We start from the raw sequence: 17813 nt of genomic DNA on the forward strand, positions 1-17813 counted from the left end.
CTTGCAAGACTGCGAGGAAGGAGCTGAGTGGAGCTGATGGGGAGAGGAGTTGGGAAGGGCTGAGCATGCAATTCCTTACAAGGACAAACTGTTTCTGTGTTTGAGGTTCCCAGGATAGAACTAGGCTCTTTCTGCAAGGTAGAGGCTGTCTGGCTTGTGTCTGCATCCTTTCCCTAGGGAAGTGCTGAGCACAAAATGAATCTTCCATCAAAGGCTAGAGAAGATTGCTTTCTTATTAATCATCAAGAACAGAATAAACATTGCACAAATATTGCACTTGAAATAATCATACGAAAGTGTGGGCAAACTTAAAAAATAGTTTACCTTAAGTGTTTGTCCAACATGGGGCCCTTGGCCTAGACCACGTATGAAGGATTACATGTTGTGCTAAAGAGACTTTGTATAGTTTGTTTGTTAACAAGGAAAAGTTTCACCTTTCGGTCACCCATACATTGCTGTTAACCTGCTCTAGCAGGTATTACTTACACCTGGAAGAAATGTTGCTGTATCATCCTGCCCCTCTGTTCATTTCTCAAAGGGGCTTTATTTGTATTGTATTTCTCTAGAAACTTACTTTCTGGTATCAAAATGCAGCTTGAGGTTGCTGAAAAACGTGTGCTGTGATGCCTATTTTAGCTGACTCTCCGTGCTTCTTACTGTTTGGTTGGAGTTCCTTGTGTGCTTGGGAAATATATGGAGAGTTACCTGCCTCGGGATGGAATTGATTTCAGTTCACGGTGTATTTCTCTCCAATGTCAAAATATTGGGCAGGGTGTTGAAGGTTCTTTATATTAAATTCAGAGGAAAGCAGCATGTTCAGTCTTATATCTGGACCTTATTCTTCTCTGCTGGGAAAGTGCCTTGCCCCACATGGGTTTTAGTGCCCAGTGCCCCCTTCTGAAGCCTCTTTTAGAACTTGATACAGAGCACTGCTGTGGTGGTCCCTCTTATAATCCAGCTCCTTAACCAGAACACCCGTCCTTTTCAGTTCAGGACTGAGGACTGGCTACAGTTAAATAAGATACTACTTTGAATTCCTTTCCTTTCTGGATAAATAAATAAATAAATAAATAAATGTGTGTGTGTGTATATATTATTACATCCAGGATGAGTGCTCAGATAACCAAGCTACCGGGGTAAGAAGGAAGAGAAAAAGCAGGAAGTAGACCTCATTACTTCTTCCATGGGTGGTATTTTTATTTTGTTGTTTTCTAGCTTCTTCCAAAACATGGCAACTATTACCACATTTTGTGTGGAATTCTGTCCATTATGCACACTTAAAGGATATAATTTTATGAGTACTGGTAGGCAGACTTGCGATTAAGTGCCAAATTGCTCAGTTGCTGGAAGGCAGTGTTATTTCTATCCATTCAGCATTGCATTTCTCTTATTGGAAATTTCTAATGTATTTCTGGAGCACTGGAGTTCATCCTAAATCCTGTGTGAGATGCTAGCTTGGGCCAAACCCAAGCATGACCCCTGGGGTGGCCATACATACAGTTCAGCACTATCTAAAGAGATACAGTGTGGAGGAACAGTGCAATTTTAAGCATGCTCTTGTTCAAGTAGGTCAGTTTTGAACTCCTTTTTCAAGAAAAATATACTGATGTAACACTAGTTACTGATGTAACTAACTAACACCTTAGTGGATATGCAGCGCTAAGCTGGACTGTAAGCAAGTGAGCAGCACAGTGTGCTGAAGGCAAGGGCGCTGCCGTGTGCGCTCTGTAGCTTACTCAGAGGAGTCGTTCCCAGCGTTTTTAGCAGTGCCTCACATTGAAATTACATCCCGTTTAAACAAGAGAAAAATAGAGCCGTTATTATTAAGCGTGATCGTTATGGGAAATGCAGGTATAGGCAGGAATGAATAACATGCAGAGCAGTTAAAAATAGCTTTTAAAGGAAAACGGGTCTGCACGTTTCTGTTAAATGCAGAAATCACTGATCACCAGACCTTTCTGAAAAACTTGTTGCAAAAAATTCCCTGCATGATTCTTAAGAAGTAAATATATATATATATGAGTCACAATGGTCTGAACCAGGATACTGCTATAGATTTTGTAAAAGAGCCAAAAAAAAAAAGGTTCCATCCATCTCATCCTTCAAAATGGAGGAGAAATTATGAAGAAAATGAAAAAAAAATAGAACCCCTTTATGAAGAAAAAAGAACGAAAACTAGACAACTCTCTTCTTTCCCTTTAGGAATTTGTAGTCAAGAGAACTTCAGTAACTGGTGGACTTGAGTATTTGCTTTGGGCTTGCTTTACCGTGGTTTTTTTTTTACAGTTTCTAAGATGGTCCTAGGTGATTGGACTGGATTTGTGGGACCGTCAAGAGGACTTGGTGGTGCCATGGCCAAGGTGATAGAGCAGCTGAGTAACCGCATTCTGCACCATATGTAGGAGGTTACTGTGTCACATCTGTGGAGGTGGCCCTTGAAGCCAGAGCTTTTCACTTGATTTTAAATTGTGGGACAAAAAAAAATGTGCATGCTGGATATGGCCTCTTCTGCAGTAATTGACTGAGAGGCTGGCAGCTTTTCCTGGATTTATTTCATGTCAAATCTTTTCCTGACTCTTCTTTTTCCAGACGGTTGGTTCTAAAGTTTATTCAGCATTTTACAGGTAACTTAAAGCGTGCTGTTGATTTGAGAGCCATTTCTCCTTTCTTTTGAGGGAATATTTGCGCTTCTCAGACCCCTTTTTTTTCTGGGAAATGCCTCTGAATCTCTTTTTCTTCCACCTTCTACAAATTGAGAGCATTCAGAATAGCAATTTAAAAATCAACTAGACATTATCTGTCTGTAATTATACACAGCTATGTTTGGGTGGCTCCATTGCAGAACTAATTTAAAAGACTGTGTGCTGACATGGCTCCTTGTAAAACTCCTTTCATAGCCACTGTCTGATAGGTTTAAATATAATTTCATGAATTGTTTTAGAAAACATTTAAAAAATCCCTTTGTGTAGTAGACAGCAATAGCACTTTCTCAAAAACTGAATGCAGGAGGTTACAACAGGCCCGTTTATTTTGATACTACTGGTCACAGAGCAGGCGTCCAGCCTTTCATTAGCCTATGGAAGTAAAACCCAGCTGTGCTGCTGTGCATACTCAGTGTGGCGGTGAGGGACTGGTGTCCTGCCCTCGTCCCTGCCACCAGAGCCGGGCCCGTTCCCCCGTGGAGGAGTTGAGTTGGCCAAGCGCAAGGGCGGCCTCTTTGCTGGTGAGGGCCGCTCCCCTTGGGGCTCGCGCAGGCCTCACGGTGCTGTCCTTACGCAGGACGCTCTCCTCCTTTTTAGCTTTACTTGAGATATATTATTAAAAACTAATTAAGGCTCAATTAGGAGCCCAATTCGTTGTTTATATATAGACACTCTGTAGTTCAGAGTGCAGTTGTGTCTCCACACCTAAAAAGATAAAAAGTTTGTGTAGATAAATTCCTAGTAATGCTGATAATCTAGTAATAGTATTTTGTTTGCCAGTAATAGTCTTTGCTGATAATAGGAATTTGGTGTTTCTGCAATACTGTGCTTCTGGTCTTGGTACAGAGAACAGATAGGGATAGAGTTCCCTGAGTGCTCTACTTGTCTGATATTGCCCAAATGAAGAGGCTGCTCTGCTCATTTTCCTCTCGCCCTCCTGGAATGTAAGGTCAAGTACAAGCTCTCATCCACTGATGAAAGCCTCTTGCTCTTTGGTATTTTCATTACGTGTGTGCAGAAATGGGAGCTTTGGGGCACAGCCGAAGCCAAGACGACCATCCTGTGGTTGCTCTGCTCACACTTGCTCCACAGGTACAACTTCCACTGGAGTGTCTCCATTCCTAGGTGGGTAGTAAAGGTACAGCCTTAGGCATGGGGTAGCACACACTTAACGATGGAGTGTTCACCAGCTTCAAGATGAACAGTCAGAACTGAACACATCAGTGTCTCCAGTCTTTTTGTTAATTTTAACATAAGCTTCTCATTCTTAAGATTCTTTTGCTGTCCCAGGGAAGCAAAAGACTTATTCCTTGAATTAATCCTGTCTTTCCAAAGGCAGTGGAAATACAGGTGAATCAACCCTGCATAGCTGAACTGTGACTCAGGATTCCTCACATCACACTAATATTATTATGTGGAATGGTTGTCTTACTCATGGTAAATACATGTTCAAATGACTATCAGTGGGAGAAGAATGCAGCAAACAAATAATAATTCTGTTTGGAGTTAAGGGAGGTGATACTTACACATATCTAGCTGAGTTCTCAGCTCATTCATACTTCATAGTAGTATTTTCTTATGCTATACTAATATAATTATGATTAAAACATCTCCCTCTCTTCATCTCCCTTTTCTCCTCAAACTCTGCTTGGTGCAATTTTGTTTAACTCAAACAAAAGTTATCTTCAGCTTCCTCATTTTAGAGGAAGAGTAGAGTTTACAAACTTACACAATTAGGCATAGGAATATGCAGAAAAGTTGGTGATAATGAACTTTTAACATTTTTCTTTAGAAAAACAATCAAGTTGAAAGCTATGTTTTGTTGAACATGCTGAAAAATTATTGAAGAGAATATATTTCTTAGTCATGTGCGTTTTTCAGATATTTGATGTCAGCATACAGTCCACTGCACCGTTCCCGTGGATAGCTGGAAAACCCCCCAAAAGCCACAAAAAAGCCCTTGTTCTCACTCAGGCGGATTAGTCACACTTGTGAGACAGGTTGAAAGCTCCCTGCACAGACATGTTTGCTTGTGGGAGTCAGGAATCCTTGGAGGGCAAGAGCAGGAAAGGCTCCTTAACAGAAAAAAAGTTCAACAAAAAGGGAGGTGGGAAAGACGTGTTTAAATTTAAACTGTCAAATCCTAATCGGATTTTTCTTGGGTAACTTGTGTTTGTCTGCAAGACTGAGACTTTGATATGCAACTACATCAGACTGTTTAAGCTAAAGATCACCAATTTAATAAGGGAAAGCAGAATTCTTTTCAGAACTTACTGATATCCTTGTAGGAGCTAATACACTTATACTGTGTTGAATCAAAAGGTTCTATCAGCATGAAAAAAAAGTTAGGTAAATGTGTTAACTATAAAAGTTACAGTATTTACTAGAAGCGAGCAACAATATTTGTTGAAAGAGCTTGACTAAAACTGGAAAGGGCTAACTTGCTACAGCCCTTTTTTATGCCCTCCAATTTTAGATTTCTTCAGATGGACATATTAAAATGTTTGTGAAAATAGCGGTATAAGTCAACACTACTGGTAAAACCCTAGTGATTCGTTTAGCAGCATGTGTACCATGTCAGTAATAATTCAGATGGAAGTCGTTTCTTCTGGTTTAGCACTTTGCCATTAGTGCCTGCCAAAGGACTCAGCCTATGTTTGCCTTAAATATTATTAACTTTGATAGACTTGAAGGCAAGCGTTTCAGTTTCAGCAAAGGGCTAGCTTCTTAATCTATGAAATCCCCCTACAGCGAGTCAGTATCAACCACAGATGGTAGATATGCATAGATATCTGGAAATTAATGATAATCTACAGATCTGAATTTGTCAGAATAAGACTTTTGATGCCAGTGAGAGATTTAAAGATGTCTTTTTTAAACTATTTATATGTAAATTAGGCAATTATCCATTTTTTGTAACTATTAGATCTGATTAATAATTAAATCAAGCTCTTTTCCTATAAAAAGGAACCTCTGAAAACCTTCTAATTTCATTTACATTATTCTTATTCACAGAACATAAATATTAGGAGCTATACTCACATATTTATAAGCGATCCAGCATCCTTTGGGAACATGGGAAACAATTCAAGCTTTAAAATCCACTTGCTCATTAAAAAGAACATTTCAGAAAGAAATAAATTTACAGTTTCAACAATTAAAAAAATACTTTTTTTTAACTGATGGGTATGACACATGATTTTGCTCTCCCCTAAAAATACTTTTTAAAGGTATAGAGAAATGTTTTAATCATGACTGTAATAATCAGATCACTGATATCAAAAGAATGGTTATTGCTGTGTAGTTTTAATCCTTTCTGTATTCTTGGCATGGGAGAAAAATGTGCATTGAAGGATAAGCAGATCCTGCCTTGCACAATAGTGTCCGCATTGCCCAGCAGAATATATCCCTCATTTACAGCAAAATTACATGACCCATCCGCGTATGTGTATGCTCATTATTTTGAGGTTAGGACCTCCATTTGTTTAACTGTTTGTATGTGGAAACAGAAATACATAGAGATTTACTGTCTTATGTAGGCCAATTGAATTAACTTTGCTCTACTTTTGAGTAATATAACAACACACATAATGCTCAGTAGAACCAGAGGTCAAACAGGCAGCTTCTTGTAGGTGTCGCATGTAATTGTTCACCTGAGAACATGGTTATGGTGTTCTCCAATAAATAAATAAATAAATAAGCCAGCAGTAGAAAGATCAAAAAAGGGTTCAAGATAGGATGTTAACATTTTTGTCTATGGAACAGTCTAATTTGTGTATCAAAGCTAAGAGGACAGCTTCTGTATATATACTTTATATATTTATTATATAAATATGTTTAAAAAGGGAAGATGCATCCCCCTTGCTGAATGAATGCTGTGCAAATCATCCACAGGAGCAAAAAAAAAAAGGCAAAATAAGAGTTGATATATTTTAAATGTGTTTTTAACATGCCTAAGTCAGTTCCATCAGAATAGGTCTGGTGCTCTACTGAATGATTTCACAAAAACAAACTTTGTTTTTTTTTTCTTTACAGTTCAACAGAAGAGCAGTTTCATTGGCAGACACAAGGTAATATACTTTTCATTACGACATAACTTACTTTCCTGAATGATTGTATTCCCTAAAAGAGATAGGGGGAAAGCAATGTGCAATTGTTCAGTACTTTTGTTTTAATAGAGTGAGATGACCCTATGGAAAACTAACAAAAATCAGCAAAAGATGCTAGGCTTGGCAAAAAAAATCACCTTAAATATTGTAGAGTTTTCTGAGGGGGTACTGCTAAACATGTCTTTAACTGTTTTAAAGATTAGACCTGAATTTTGTCAGTACAAGGGCAGGCGGAATTTCCCTGGTTCTTTACGGCGGCTTCCTTTTGAATATGTGATCCTGGTGTGGTACCCATTCCTTCATTAGCTGTGAGTTAGCATGTTAGTCACATGTAACTGGTTTTGCCTTTCCTCTCTTCTTTATGTCATTAATCTTCTTGCAGATGGCCAGAAGGACATAGAAGATGAACTCACCACTGGTTTGGAGCTGGTGGACTCCTGTATTAGATCACTGCAGGAGTCAGGGATACTTGATCCCCAGGACTATTCTGCCAGTGAAAGTAAGTTGCTAGAAATGTGCTTTTCAGAATCCAGAAGTATTTGTAATGTGTCATGCTTTAAAATTAAATGCATTTGTGTAATGTATTTGTTGATTATTTTCTCACATTGACAGTAGACAATGTACTTTTGAATAGGGAACTTGCCTCCTGGCCTTTGCAATTTATTTTTTTCTTTATTTTCTGGCGGAATGAACCTCACTGGAAATTTGTGGACAAAAGAACGTTGGATTAGATCACCATAATCTGAGATGAGTTTTTAAGCCCTGAGCACAAGGTACTCGGTGAGACAAAAATTTTCATGTGGTTGCACAGACCGAATAGTGAGGTGAACTTTGTGGAGGGGGTGCTGAGAATGCCAGCTGTGAGGAGAAGGCCGGAGCCTGTTACCAGAGGGTCGTTTGCTGGGAGTCTGCAGACAGGTAGGTTCTCTGCTAGTCCAGCAACTGTGGAAGAGAATCACAGCTAACCCATAGCAAAAAATGAGGGAGTGATTTGTATTTGGAGAGCAGATTTCTGCAAGTGCCTCTGTTCATGAGTCAGATGATACAATCAGACAGTTTTCCATTGGGCTAATCAGTCCGTTAAAAGATAAGCCACTAGATTATGAGAAAGCAGGGTAATTCCTGTTTCCCTTTCGTCAGTCTCCTGTCCAAACACTCTGCACTCCTCTGCCACAGTGCATTCCCATGCGCTCACCTCAGTCTTACTGCTGCTTCTGACATTACCTTGGTCTTTTAGTTTTCTCTGGTGTTCCTCCATATGCGTCGCCTCTGCTCTTTTGAGACAGTTTTGGCTTTTTCAGTGCCGTTGCCCAGCACCTAGTGACTGAGTCCTGTTTTCAAGACATCTGCCCACGTTCAGCTCTCTTGGAAACATGGGGGAGCTATCCCCTTCCTTCAGGAAGGGCAATGCAGTGTGACAGTCATCTGCTGTGAAGTGTCACCGGGGACAGCAAATCAACGCCCTGAAATGTGGCCATGATTGCAGTGTAAAGCAAGGCATCGCAAGGTTGAATGCAGGAGGCTAATTTGTCAGAAATTAGAAAAAAAAATGTTTTCTACAAAATTTGAAGCACAATCCACAGTTGATAGTCAGGGAAGATTAGAAATTTTTCGCTTCTTATGTGTGTGAGATATCTGTGCCAACAGTGTTGCTAGCAGTCTTGACAAAATGTTGCTTGGTCTGCATGCCATCTTCCATTGGTAGAACATGATGCAACAGTGTAAGCCCTTATGATTTGCCCTCATTTTCTTTTCCCTTTACATGTTTTCCTCATTTGAAGGTAAGAAGAAACGGACTAAATGACTAGGATGATAAGAATTTTCTTCATTCCAGGATTGCACAGAAAGCCTAGTTTGATGGTGATAGGGCAGCTGGGGCAAGAAAAACAGGGGTCTGTCTTTGATGTGGATCTGGCAGAATCTGCTTAGATAAGGAGACCAAAACTGAGGGAAAAAAATATTAGGGAAAGATGAGGGCAGTAGCTAGATAGAGAAAAAAATCTGGGCATGTGAAAAACTGTACTAAAACAAAATTCAGGGGAGTATCCCAGGAGGGGAAGAGACAAATGGGAATTTGAGTGGGAAGAGGAATAAGGAATGTGGGTATATGGGAAACAACGATGGTGGAGAGAGATGGATTTTGTGGGGAACTAGAAGGAAAGGAACTGAGATTCATTGAAGTGGGTGGGGGGGCAGAGATTTGGAAGTTTGCTTCACTGGATGGTTTGTCCGTGGGATCAGGATATGGTTGGAAAGAGACTGAATGGCAGTCCCTGGAAGTGGTAGGAGCTATAGACGGAACAAAACTGTCCTTAAGAAATAGTATGTTTGGAGGGAAGAGGCAGATGAACATGGTCGCAAGGGAGCAGACTTCCCCACAGAGCTGCAAAGTTGGTTCCTCACCATTTCATGGTCAGACAATATTTATGAAGCTTTTAGTGAGGGTGCCCCTCACTCCTCTCTTCCAGGCCCACCCAGAACTGAAGCTAGATTGCTACTTGCTATTCATGTTTTTAATGAAGAAGCAGATACACATGGCAAATGTAAAGGTTGTAGCTCTGCTAACTACTCCCAATTGTGATTAGAATGTCATGTACTGGATTTTTTTGATTTTTTTTTCCTTTTTCAATTTAGAATAAAGTATCCCAAATGCATGTGAAGTAGTTAAAATGTTACCATGGTTGCAAAGTCAAAACTGCTGAAGTCAAGGTTGTGTGTACAGCAAAACATGGCCTCCTCGCAGCTGCATTATAAAGCAGTCATTATCATGGCCTGTTTTGCCCATTTTCCGTCGATGCCCCATTTACCCGAAAGCCAAGGCTCAGGCCACATCGTGCACCGAGGGGAGATTTCAGTTGGAGCGCTTCTGCTCATTGCTTGCAGAAATTAGAGGATACAGACTAAATGAAAAGAAAAATCTCATGTTTGACACTTCAAGTCTGAACTTAAAATTGAATTTTACCTCTTCCTTTGTGTCCTGAAATTTTCATGTGATAGTTGTGAAATCATTCAAGCCATCTTGCTGGAAAGCAGCTCCGTGGAGAGGGATGTGGGAGTCCTGTTTGACAACAGGTTAATCATGAGTCAGCAATGTGCCCTCGTGGCCAAGAAGGCCAATGGGATCCTGGCCTGCATTAGGAGGCACGTTGCCAGCAGGTCGAGGGAGGGGATCCTGCCCCTCTGCTCAGCTCTGGTGAGGCCACACCTGGAGTATTGGGTGCAGTTCTGGGCTGCCCAGGACAAGAGGGATGTGGAGCTTCTAGAGAGGGTCCAGCAAAGAGCCACGAAGATGGTTAAGGGACTGGAGCATCTGTCGTATGAGGAAAGACTGAGCTGGGCCTCTTTAGCCTGGAGAAGAGAAGATTGAGAGGGATCTGATCAACATGTACGAATACCTGAGGGGTGAAGGGGTGAATGTAGGGAGGATGGGGCCAAACTCTTCTCCCTGGTGCCCAGTGACAGGACAAGGCATAATGGGTACAAATTGAAATACAGGAAATTTCATCTCCATGTGAGGAAGAACTTTGCTGTGAGAGTGACAGAGCCCTGGAACAGGCTGCCCAGAGAGGCTGTGGAGTCTCCTTCTCTGGAGATCTTCCAAACCCGCCTGGAGCAGGGGGGTTGGACTAGATGATCTCTAGAGGTCCCTTCCAACCTTAAGCATTTTGTGATTCTGTAATCTTTTATTGATAGCTAGTTTTGGACATTAGTGCCTAATTTGCAGGAGTGCTGAGTACAAACAGCTTTAACTGAACACTGTGGAAGCAGTACCTCAGAAACATGAGAGGAAATTCAAAACTCTCTGAAGCACAGCAGACGCAGCAAAATAGACATTTCATCTTAATTTCTTCAATATCCAAATAGGAAATGAAGACTATATAAATGTCTTGCTTCAAAGGTGTTTCAAAAGTCATGATATTTGTGATGTATGTGTAGAGAGCATTGAGCGCCCTGGGATAATCCACCAGGACTCTAGAAGTTTTTTTCTTCCCATTGGCCATTTTTCAAGGATGTGCTGAGGACATGTGGTGAAAAACGGGACAGCTACAAATAATGAGTAGTTTTGCATTGTGTGTACTGTCCGTAAGGTAAAGAAGGAGGGGAATAGCATATGTGCTGATGTAATAATTCCAAAAAAAAAAAAAAAAGCATCTTAAATCTTTTTTTTTTCTTTTAAGATTTTGACATTGTAACTTTAATTATTTTCACTTATGCATTTTAGATACCTGCATTTTCTGTGGCTAGGCTGACTGTCTTTAGTTGAGTCCAATTTATTTTTTTATTTTTAAATGTCATATCAGACTGCCCAAGGGTGTGACCACAGATTGTTTTTTGACTGGTGGCCTCCAGTCTAGCAAGATAACCTATCAGTAGCTGGTTCTCTGAAGCAGATTAATCTGTCAGTAGTCAGTTGTTATCACTCAGTTTTACAAAGTCTCATTTTCTCCAAATTAATTTTTAAAAGTGGCCACATAGCAGGCAGCTCTTCTAATGCTCTAAATCCCTGTATCACCTCCCATGTGCTCCTCCTTCGCTGGCAAATACAAGCTGTGAGCAAAGCCTAAAGAAGCAAGTCCCATGAAGGGCCCTTAGACAGGAGGGGTTCTCTAATGCTAGTTGTCATGCCTACCAGGTACATCTGATGAGTGTGAATCAGCACATAGACAAATATATAGGTATGGTATATAATACTTTGATTGATTCAGGGCAATGCAAGCAGAGCACTCCATGTTTTTTTTCTTTTTATTTTCTGATTTTTTTTCTTTTTTTTTTTAAAAAAGAGTAATTATTGTCGAACAGTGGCAGATTCAGAACAGCTGTGTTCTCTTATATACTTTTTTTTATGCTTCCGCTGAATCTGGGACGAGGTTGTACATGTCTGAGGGTTACTCCTGCACTCTTGTCTCTCTCTTTTCTTCCAACTCAGTATAAATTGGGCCTCTGAAAATACATGATTTTAGTTGCAAACAAAAAGTAAGGAAACTTCGCCAATTGTGTAAGAAGTCTGCAGTTGAGGTGAGAACTAAACTCACATCTCCTTACTCAAGTCTCCTCTACAACAATATTGTTCTTTGTATCTTTTACAAAGCTATAGCTCTGTCACCTGTGCATCACTCCATTTTACATCAAATATGACCTGACACAATTTTCCTGGAGTCAGTGGGGAATTCGGATTGTCCTGAATGTCAGCGGGATAGGGGGAAAAATCAGACATACGAAAACGAAGATAGGTCACATAGGAGACAACTCAAAACAAGTCATAGGAGAGGGATGTGGAGCATGTTTATGAACTGGAATCATCTGAAAATAAAACTGTGGGGCTGGGACAAGGGTTCAGGTCACAACTAATATCAGGCGTGTTTTAGACTTAGGCATGAGACACAGGAGTACAGAATGGCGACAGCAACTGAGGAACGGTGTTTTGATGATGGAATTGGTTAATTGGGAAGGAGTCACGAAAAAGCGCTCTGTGAGGGTTGGATGTGTGTGGAAACGGAACAGTCAGATTTTAAATTGGAAAGTATTTAAAGACAAGGAATGCAGGAAACAAAAGGCACTATTTCAAAATCACAGAACTACTTCAGAATAGTTTCTTTTACTACCTGGTCAGAACTCTTCATCTTGCTCTTTTTTTTCCCTCTTTTTTTTTTTTTTCTTTCTTTTTTTGATGACATGGAAGAAGACTTGGAAGAAAGGACTCAGGAAGGAATGGGAATAAATGCAGCTACACAGTGCAGTTGGGGAGGATGGGTGCCTGGTGCAGGCAGTCTGTAATTAGGGCCTGTTAAGCTGGCAGCCTGTGGAGGAGTGGGCAGGGCTTGGTGCTTCCAGCTTCCCTGAAGTGGAGAAACTGGAGGCCTCGGAGCAGTCATTAAACCATGGGGAGCCAACCTCCCATTTTCTGCAAAGGTAAATCTGTTTTGGTAAATCTGCATTATAAAGATGGGTAATGTGAATAACAATGGGCTAAATGGGGAATGAAAGGCAATTTCGAGCTTATATTTCTTTACCTTCTACTCCTTTCCTCCTATCCCTCTGGTTCTTTAGCGTGTTACATGCCATGTTACTAGCAGCAAATCAATTTCTGCAGTACTTAGTTGAAACACAGACACTCCTTACCAACATGTAGCTACTACAGCAGCAAAGAAAAGGGATAGTTACGCCCTTTGGCGTGGTGGTAACAAGCCAGGGATGGACGGACTTCTGAGATTACTGAGCAGATCTGTTGGCTCTTTCTTCCTAACATAAACCACAAGCTCAAATGTCTCCTAATCCAAAATTCTCTAATTTTAATTTAAGGTATATACACTTTAAATCTGTCATGCTATTTTCCTTGATTCAGGCTCCGCAAAATGAGTATAAGATCAGTCTTAAAAGGATTATGGTTCAGATTTCTGCAGCTCTTGCTGCTTAAGTTTCTAACTGAACTGTAATCGTTTCATTAGTTATTTTTTATGTGTTTAATCACTTCAGATGGAAGCCCTCCTTCCGTGCAGGCTGCAGACACAGAACTTTTGTTGACGCAAATCAGAAGATCTCTCAGATCAATGTGACATGGCTGCGATTGTCTGATATTTTAAGAATGTTACATTCCAAGTTTCAATTTAAGATAAAATTATTTATATTTGAATTGCAGTCTGCCCCAGCTGACACAGCCAATACTCCAGACAAGTTTTATTTTTTTCAGATTTTCTGACTATACCTACGTTCATTTACATCCGTGACCTTGCTGGCCTGGTGGCCAGGTTCTCCTTAAGAATAAAAGCACAGATTTTCCTGCTCTCCAAAATGAGTGCAGCTTAATGATAGAATTCAGCACAGGAATAGAGGGGAAAAAAAAATCCAACACAGATTAAACAAATACTGTCTTTTTAGTTATTGCCATTCCAGAGTTTACTTCACTGAGGATGGATGTTCGCAGAAGTGTAGGCAGTTTAAGGAGATCTCAGTCCTTGTGTTCTGGGAAGAGAGAGCATGGCTTACCACTTGAACTCAGTCCTGCCAGGTACCAGCTCTTCTAGTCAGGCAAAACGATTTGTCCAAACTGCAACGCAAATGGATGGTACCACCATTTTGACATGCATTTGTCTGGTATAATAAATAATGACATTTTTCTCTGAAAATTCACTTGTTACATGAAGTTATAATTCATATTCTATGAAATATGTATATAGCTTTTGTGTGAGACAGATGTGTTTTTTCACTTAACTAACCTTCCTCATTCTCAGGCTGAAAGGATGGGCTGAGTTCTTACTTCACTGTCTTAATTCAGTTTTGCTTTCAGTGATTTTTTTTTTCTGACATAATAAAAATCATCTTTGCTCTCTGAGAGCAGATGTCCCAGCTGAAAGAGCACTCCTTGTTCAACCTTTATGATTTCCATCCTTTATCAGCTGCTTTATTGAAAGGTAATGAAAATGGACTGAAACAAAAAGGCCGTTTCTACACGGTGAATGAGTAAAGAAGATGTGCGTGGATGCATTTGATGCCATGGCTTGTTTTGTGATACTGCCACCTGCCAGATGGCTGACATGCTCAATGAGATGAAATTTGGCATCCACGGACCTCACAATTTGTTGGTAGATGAAGTTATTTCCATTTCATTATCTACTCTGAGTGCCCGGCTGATGCAGCTGAGATTCTCTGCGTGCACAGAGGAGGGCTTCTCCTGGGACCTCGGGATAAACGTGCTCTCTAAGGAAATCCTGTGCTCTTTGGGCATGTTTCAGAAATGTAAATCACCTGGGAAGCGTGTCTGCCCCTCTGGTCTGGCTCTGTTGGTGGCAGTGACTGTCGGGGCAGAGGGACATCGCACAGTTGGGTCATTTCAGCTTTCCTTCTCCTTCACTTTTCCTGTAGGGTCTGTGTACATCGGGCAGTTGTCTGGCTCAGCAGTTCTTAGCTCCAGAAAAATCTGAGTATGAAACCTGAGGGAGTTTTTATTGATGAAACTTCCTGGATTATTTTGATACATTCTGCTTAAATATTTGTCATCAGACATTCTACATAACTCTGCTTATTCCATCTCTTTTAATACAAGCCTTTTCAATACTTCGGCTTCAAAAAATCAGGGCTTTGGAGTGTTTTTGACCATTTTGTACTGAGGTAAATGCCCTGGAAGGTGGATAAACAAGGGAGTATCTTTTGTTGAAGAGTAGTCTCAGAGATAGTCAGCATTTGTTCTCACAGAGAAAACTTTGCACAAATTGACTAACCTGTATGCCAGATTCTGGCTTTTAAAGCAGTCCTTAAAGAATTAGATCCCTGAGATGTCCCCTTTCTGGCCTTAGTTGTTCTAAATATGAGCATAAGAAAATCAGTGTGTCATTTAGCATTGAAAGAGGCTCTGGCTAAAACCAAAGCCAATCACTACCACAGAGGTCTAGGTCCTGAAGCAGCCTCCAGCGGGAGGTGAGTGCCTTCACAGAAGAGCTGACCATGTAAAGTTCCTGTAGATTCAGCACTAAATCCTGAAAGACGTTAAGATTTGATGGTATGAAGTAAGCTCTAGCCCTGACTCAAAAACCGACTATCCCATCTCGGAATTGAAGTCTGCACTTCTGCCACCCGTGGTCACTGTCACTGCTGTAAGCGTGGCATGTGCCACACAAATCAGACATGTTGTCTTTGGTGTTGGCATGCTGCGTGCTGTTCAGTTCATGCTGCTCTTCTCTCTCCAACAACATGAGTGCCACTCTTCCTGTTTTTGGCAAGACCACTGCAAAGAGTCAGGCATAGCTGCCCACTGACGGCTTTTACTGCCGGGGATCCCAGTGGCGCGATGTCTTTGGCATCTGTTTCACCAACTGTGGCAGTGGTTTCTTGCTGGGCTGGTGCTGTGGATCATAATTTAGGTTTTGCTTATCTGGTTCTGCTTTGGTTCTCTGCCTGTCTTCAGGTTCTCTTTCCAGATATGATTACTTCATAAGCTGTTGATCCAAGGTAATATGAGTGAGAAATCTGAGCTAGTATTGAGGAAAGCAGTTTCTGCTGGTGCTTATTGCTGCGGGGTAGCGCAGCTTACTGTGGGCACCCTCTTGTGTGTGCCACTCACTGCCTACATTCATCACTGGAAGTCATGGGCAGAGTGGTTTGAAGTGTGGCATTCCAGTGTGTCCCTTTATTTTTGGATTCCAAGTGTTGCAGCCTGCCTGTTAGTTTCCTCTCTCCAGGAAGGAATCTCCAGTCAGAGATGCTAACTCCGCTACCTCTCTAGCCTTCTCCTTTCCTTTGACTTCTCATAAGATCCCATGGTCTTATGTCTCTTACCTCCCTTCTTGCTTCAATTCCATCTTTTTTTCCCCTTTTACTTTCTGTTCTTAGACATCATGAAATAAAACCCAGAGTCTTTTCCCCAAAACAGATGATGATTCATCTGTGGAGGAAAACAAAAGCAAAAACTACCACCATCACGAAAAAACAAAGCAACAAATTTTCTGTAAAAAAGTGTCCTTGCTATCCTCCCTTTGTACACAGTCATGTAACTTCAAGCTAATCCACCTTGGTCATTGATTTGTCATTTTAGGAGTTAAAGGGTAATTCTGTGGTAACATTTCAGGTGAGTCATTTCTGCCTTCCGTCCAATTCTGTAGAGCATCTGCAGGCAGAATTTTTGTTGCAGTGTGCTCTCGCATACAGCCTGTTTCTTAGGTGCCCTCAGCTCAGGTTACCTCTATGTAATGAAGTGTACTTTTATATTTGAATTCCTTACTGATATCACCATATTACTTTGTATCTCTGAATTTGCTTGCCTTGAGATGAGTCAGCCTTTGCTACATGATGTCTTCTTATGCTGCGTAATTGATATAAAACCCTATGCTAGAGAAAGCAATCCCTTACAGCCTTCCTAGCTTTACTGCTGTAACACAAAATGTGTAAGTCAAATTAGCATAGGGATAATAATTGCAGGCAAGACATACAGGAAGGAAGAAAATGGAGGTTAAGGTGAGAAAAAAGAGCAGCAACAGCTCAAAGATGGAAGGGAGGTAATGAACAGCCTGTGGCTGCTAATGATTAGCCTGTGGCAAATACAAACCCTGAGCAGGCAACCAGATGTCCCCTCATGCAGGTGTTCCCTCAGCCATGGCAGGAAGCAGCTACTGAAACTCCTCAGAAGTGACAGTGACTTATGGTAACTCCTTGCTGGAGCAGAGCAGAGGAGACTTGGCCTCTGAACTTGCCATGTGAAAGAACATCAGTGAATATTGGAGCAGGAGCAGGAAACAAGGGCACCCACCTCTAGGGACAGACTGAGAGACCGGTCACCCTTGCTGAGTGCACTGGGATGTCAGCACCTGCTCTCCCATCTCAGCAAGAACCCACAGGAATTGCTCAGTTTAGTGAGCTACCCGTGCCAGCTCATGACCATGAAAAGCACGTAGGAGCAATCTTAAAAAGATACCTAGCTGGTTCACCTCTGTAAAATGTGTACATAGCTCTCAACAAAATAAGATTTTTTTCTTATTTCTATGGTAATGCAGAGTTGACGTTATCTCAATTTTTTACAACTTGGCCTTATAAATGGAGAAATGCATTTTCAAAGTACAATGCGAAGGCAGAAAATGGTACCTACTTAGGGTCCCTGGATGGGAGAACAGAAGCTCCAGAGAATCTTGGGTGCACAAGGATGTTGCCCAAACTCGTTTACCTGCAGTGTCTAGTAGCAATCTGCAAAACTCCTGTGCATTGTGCCACGTTCAGAGTCTGGGAAGTGCTGCGTAACTGAGACATGGGTCTCTCCAGCCCTAACGCACAGACTATTTGTAGGCAGTCTTAGACTTCAGCCTGTCTGTCTGGATTGGGACATCCCTTCTGTTTTACTTGAGAGGCGTTTGCATATGAAAAAGATTTTCATAAAAATTTTGATCTGCTTGCGAGGCAGTGCTTAATACATCCTGAACTGGCTCTTCCCAGAGGCCACAGAGCCTTTTTCGTTTGTGGACAGAAAAGATTCAAGATTTAAGCTCATCAAAGGTTAGAGAAAAATGAGAATTCTGCTTTG

The 17813-nt window shown here is 41.1% G+C and overlaps 1 protein-coding gene across 3 annotated transcripts in view; it reads left to right on the top strand.

The window, feature by feature from the left end:
- Nucleotides 1-17813, top strand: part of CTNND2 (catenin delta 2) — a 550669-nt gene that overhangs the window by 274895 nt on the left and 257961 nt on the right. For all 3 annotated transcript variants that reach the window (XM_088528913.1, XM_088528914.1, XM_088528912.1), the window contains exons 4-5: nt 6738-6772; nt 7194-7310. In XM_088528913.1, the coding sequence (XP_088385039.1) occupies nt 6738-6772; nt 7194-7310 (152 nt within the window). The remainder of the gene's footprint in view (nt 1-6737; nt 6773-7193; nt 7311-17813) is intronic.

This window comes from Tinamus guttatus, unplaced genomic scaffold, assembly GCF_059628265.1.
Source record: "Tinamus guttatus ecotype Peru unplaced genomic scaffold, ASM5962826v1 Tinamus_guttatus_pri_ptg000315l, whole genome shotgun sequence".
NCBI lineage: Eukaryota > Metazoa > Chordata > Aves > Tinamiformes > Tinamidae > Tinamus > Tinamus guttatus.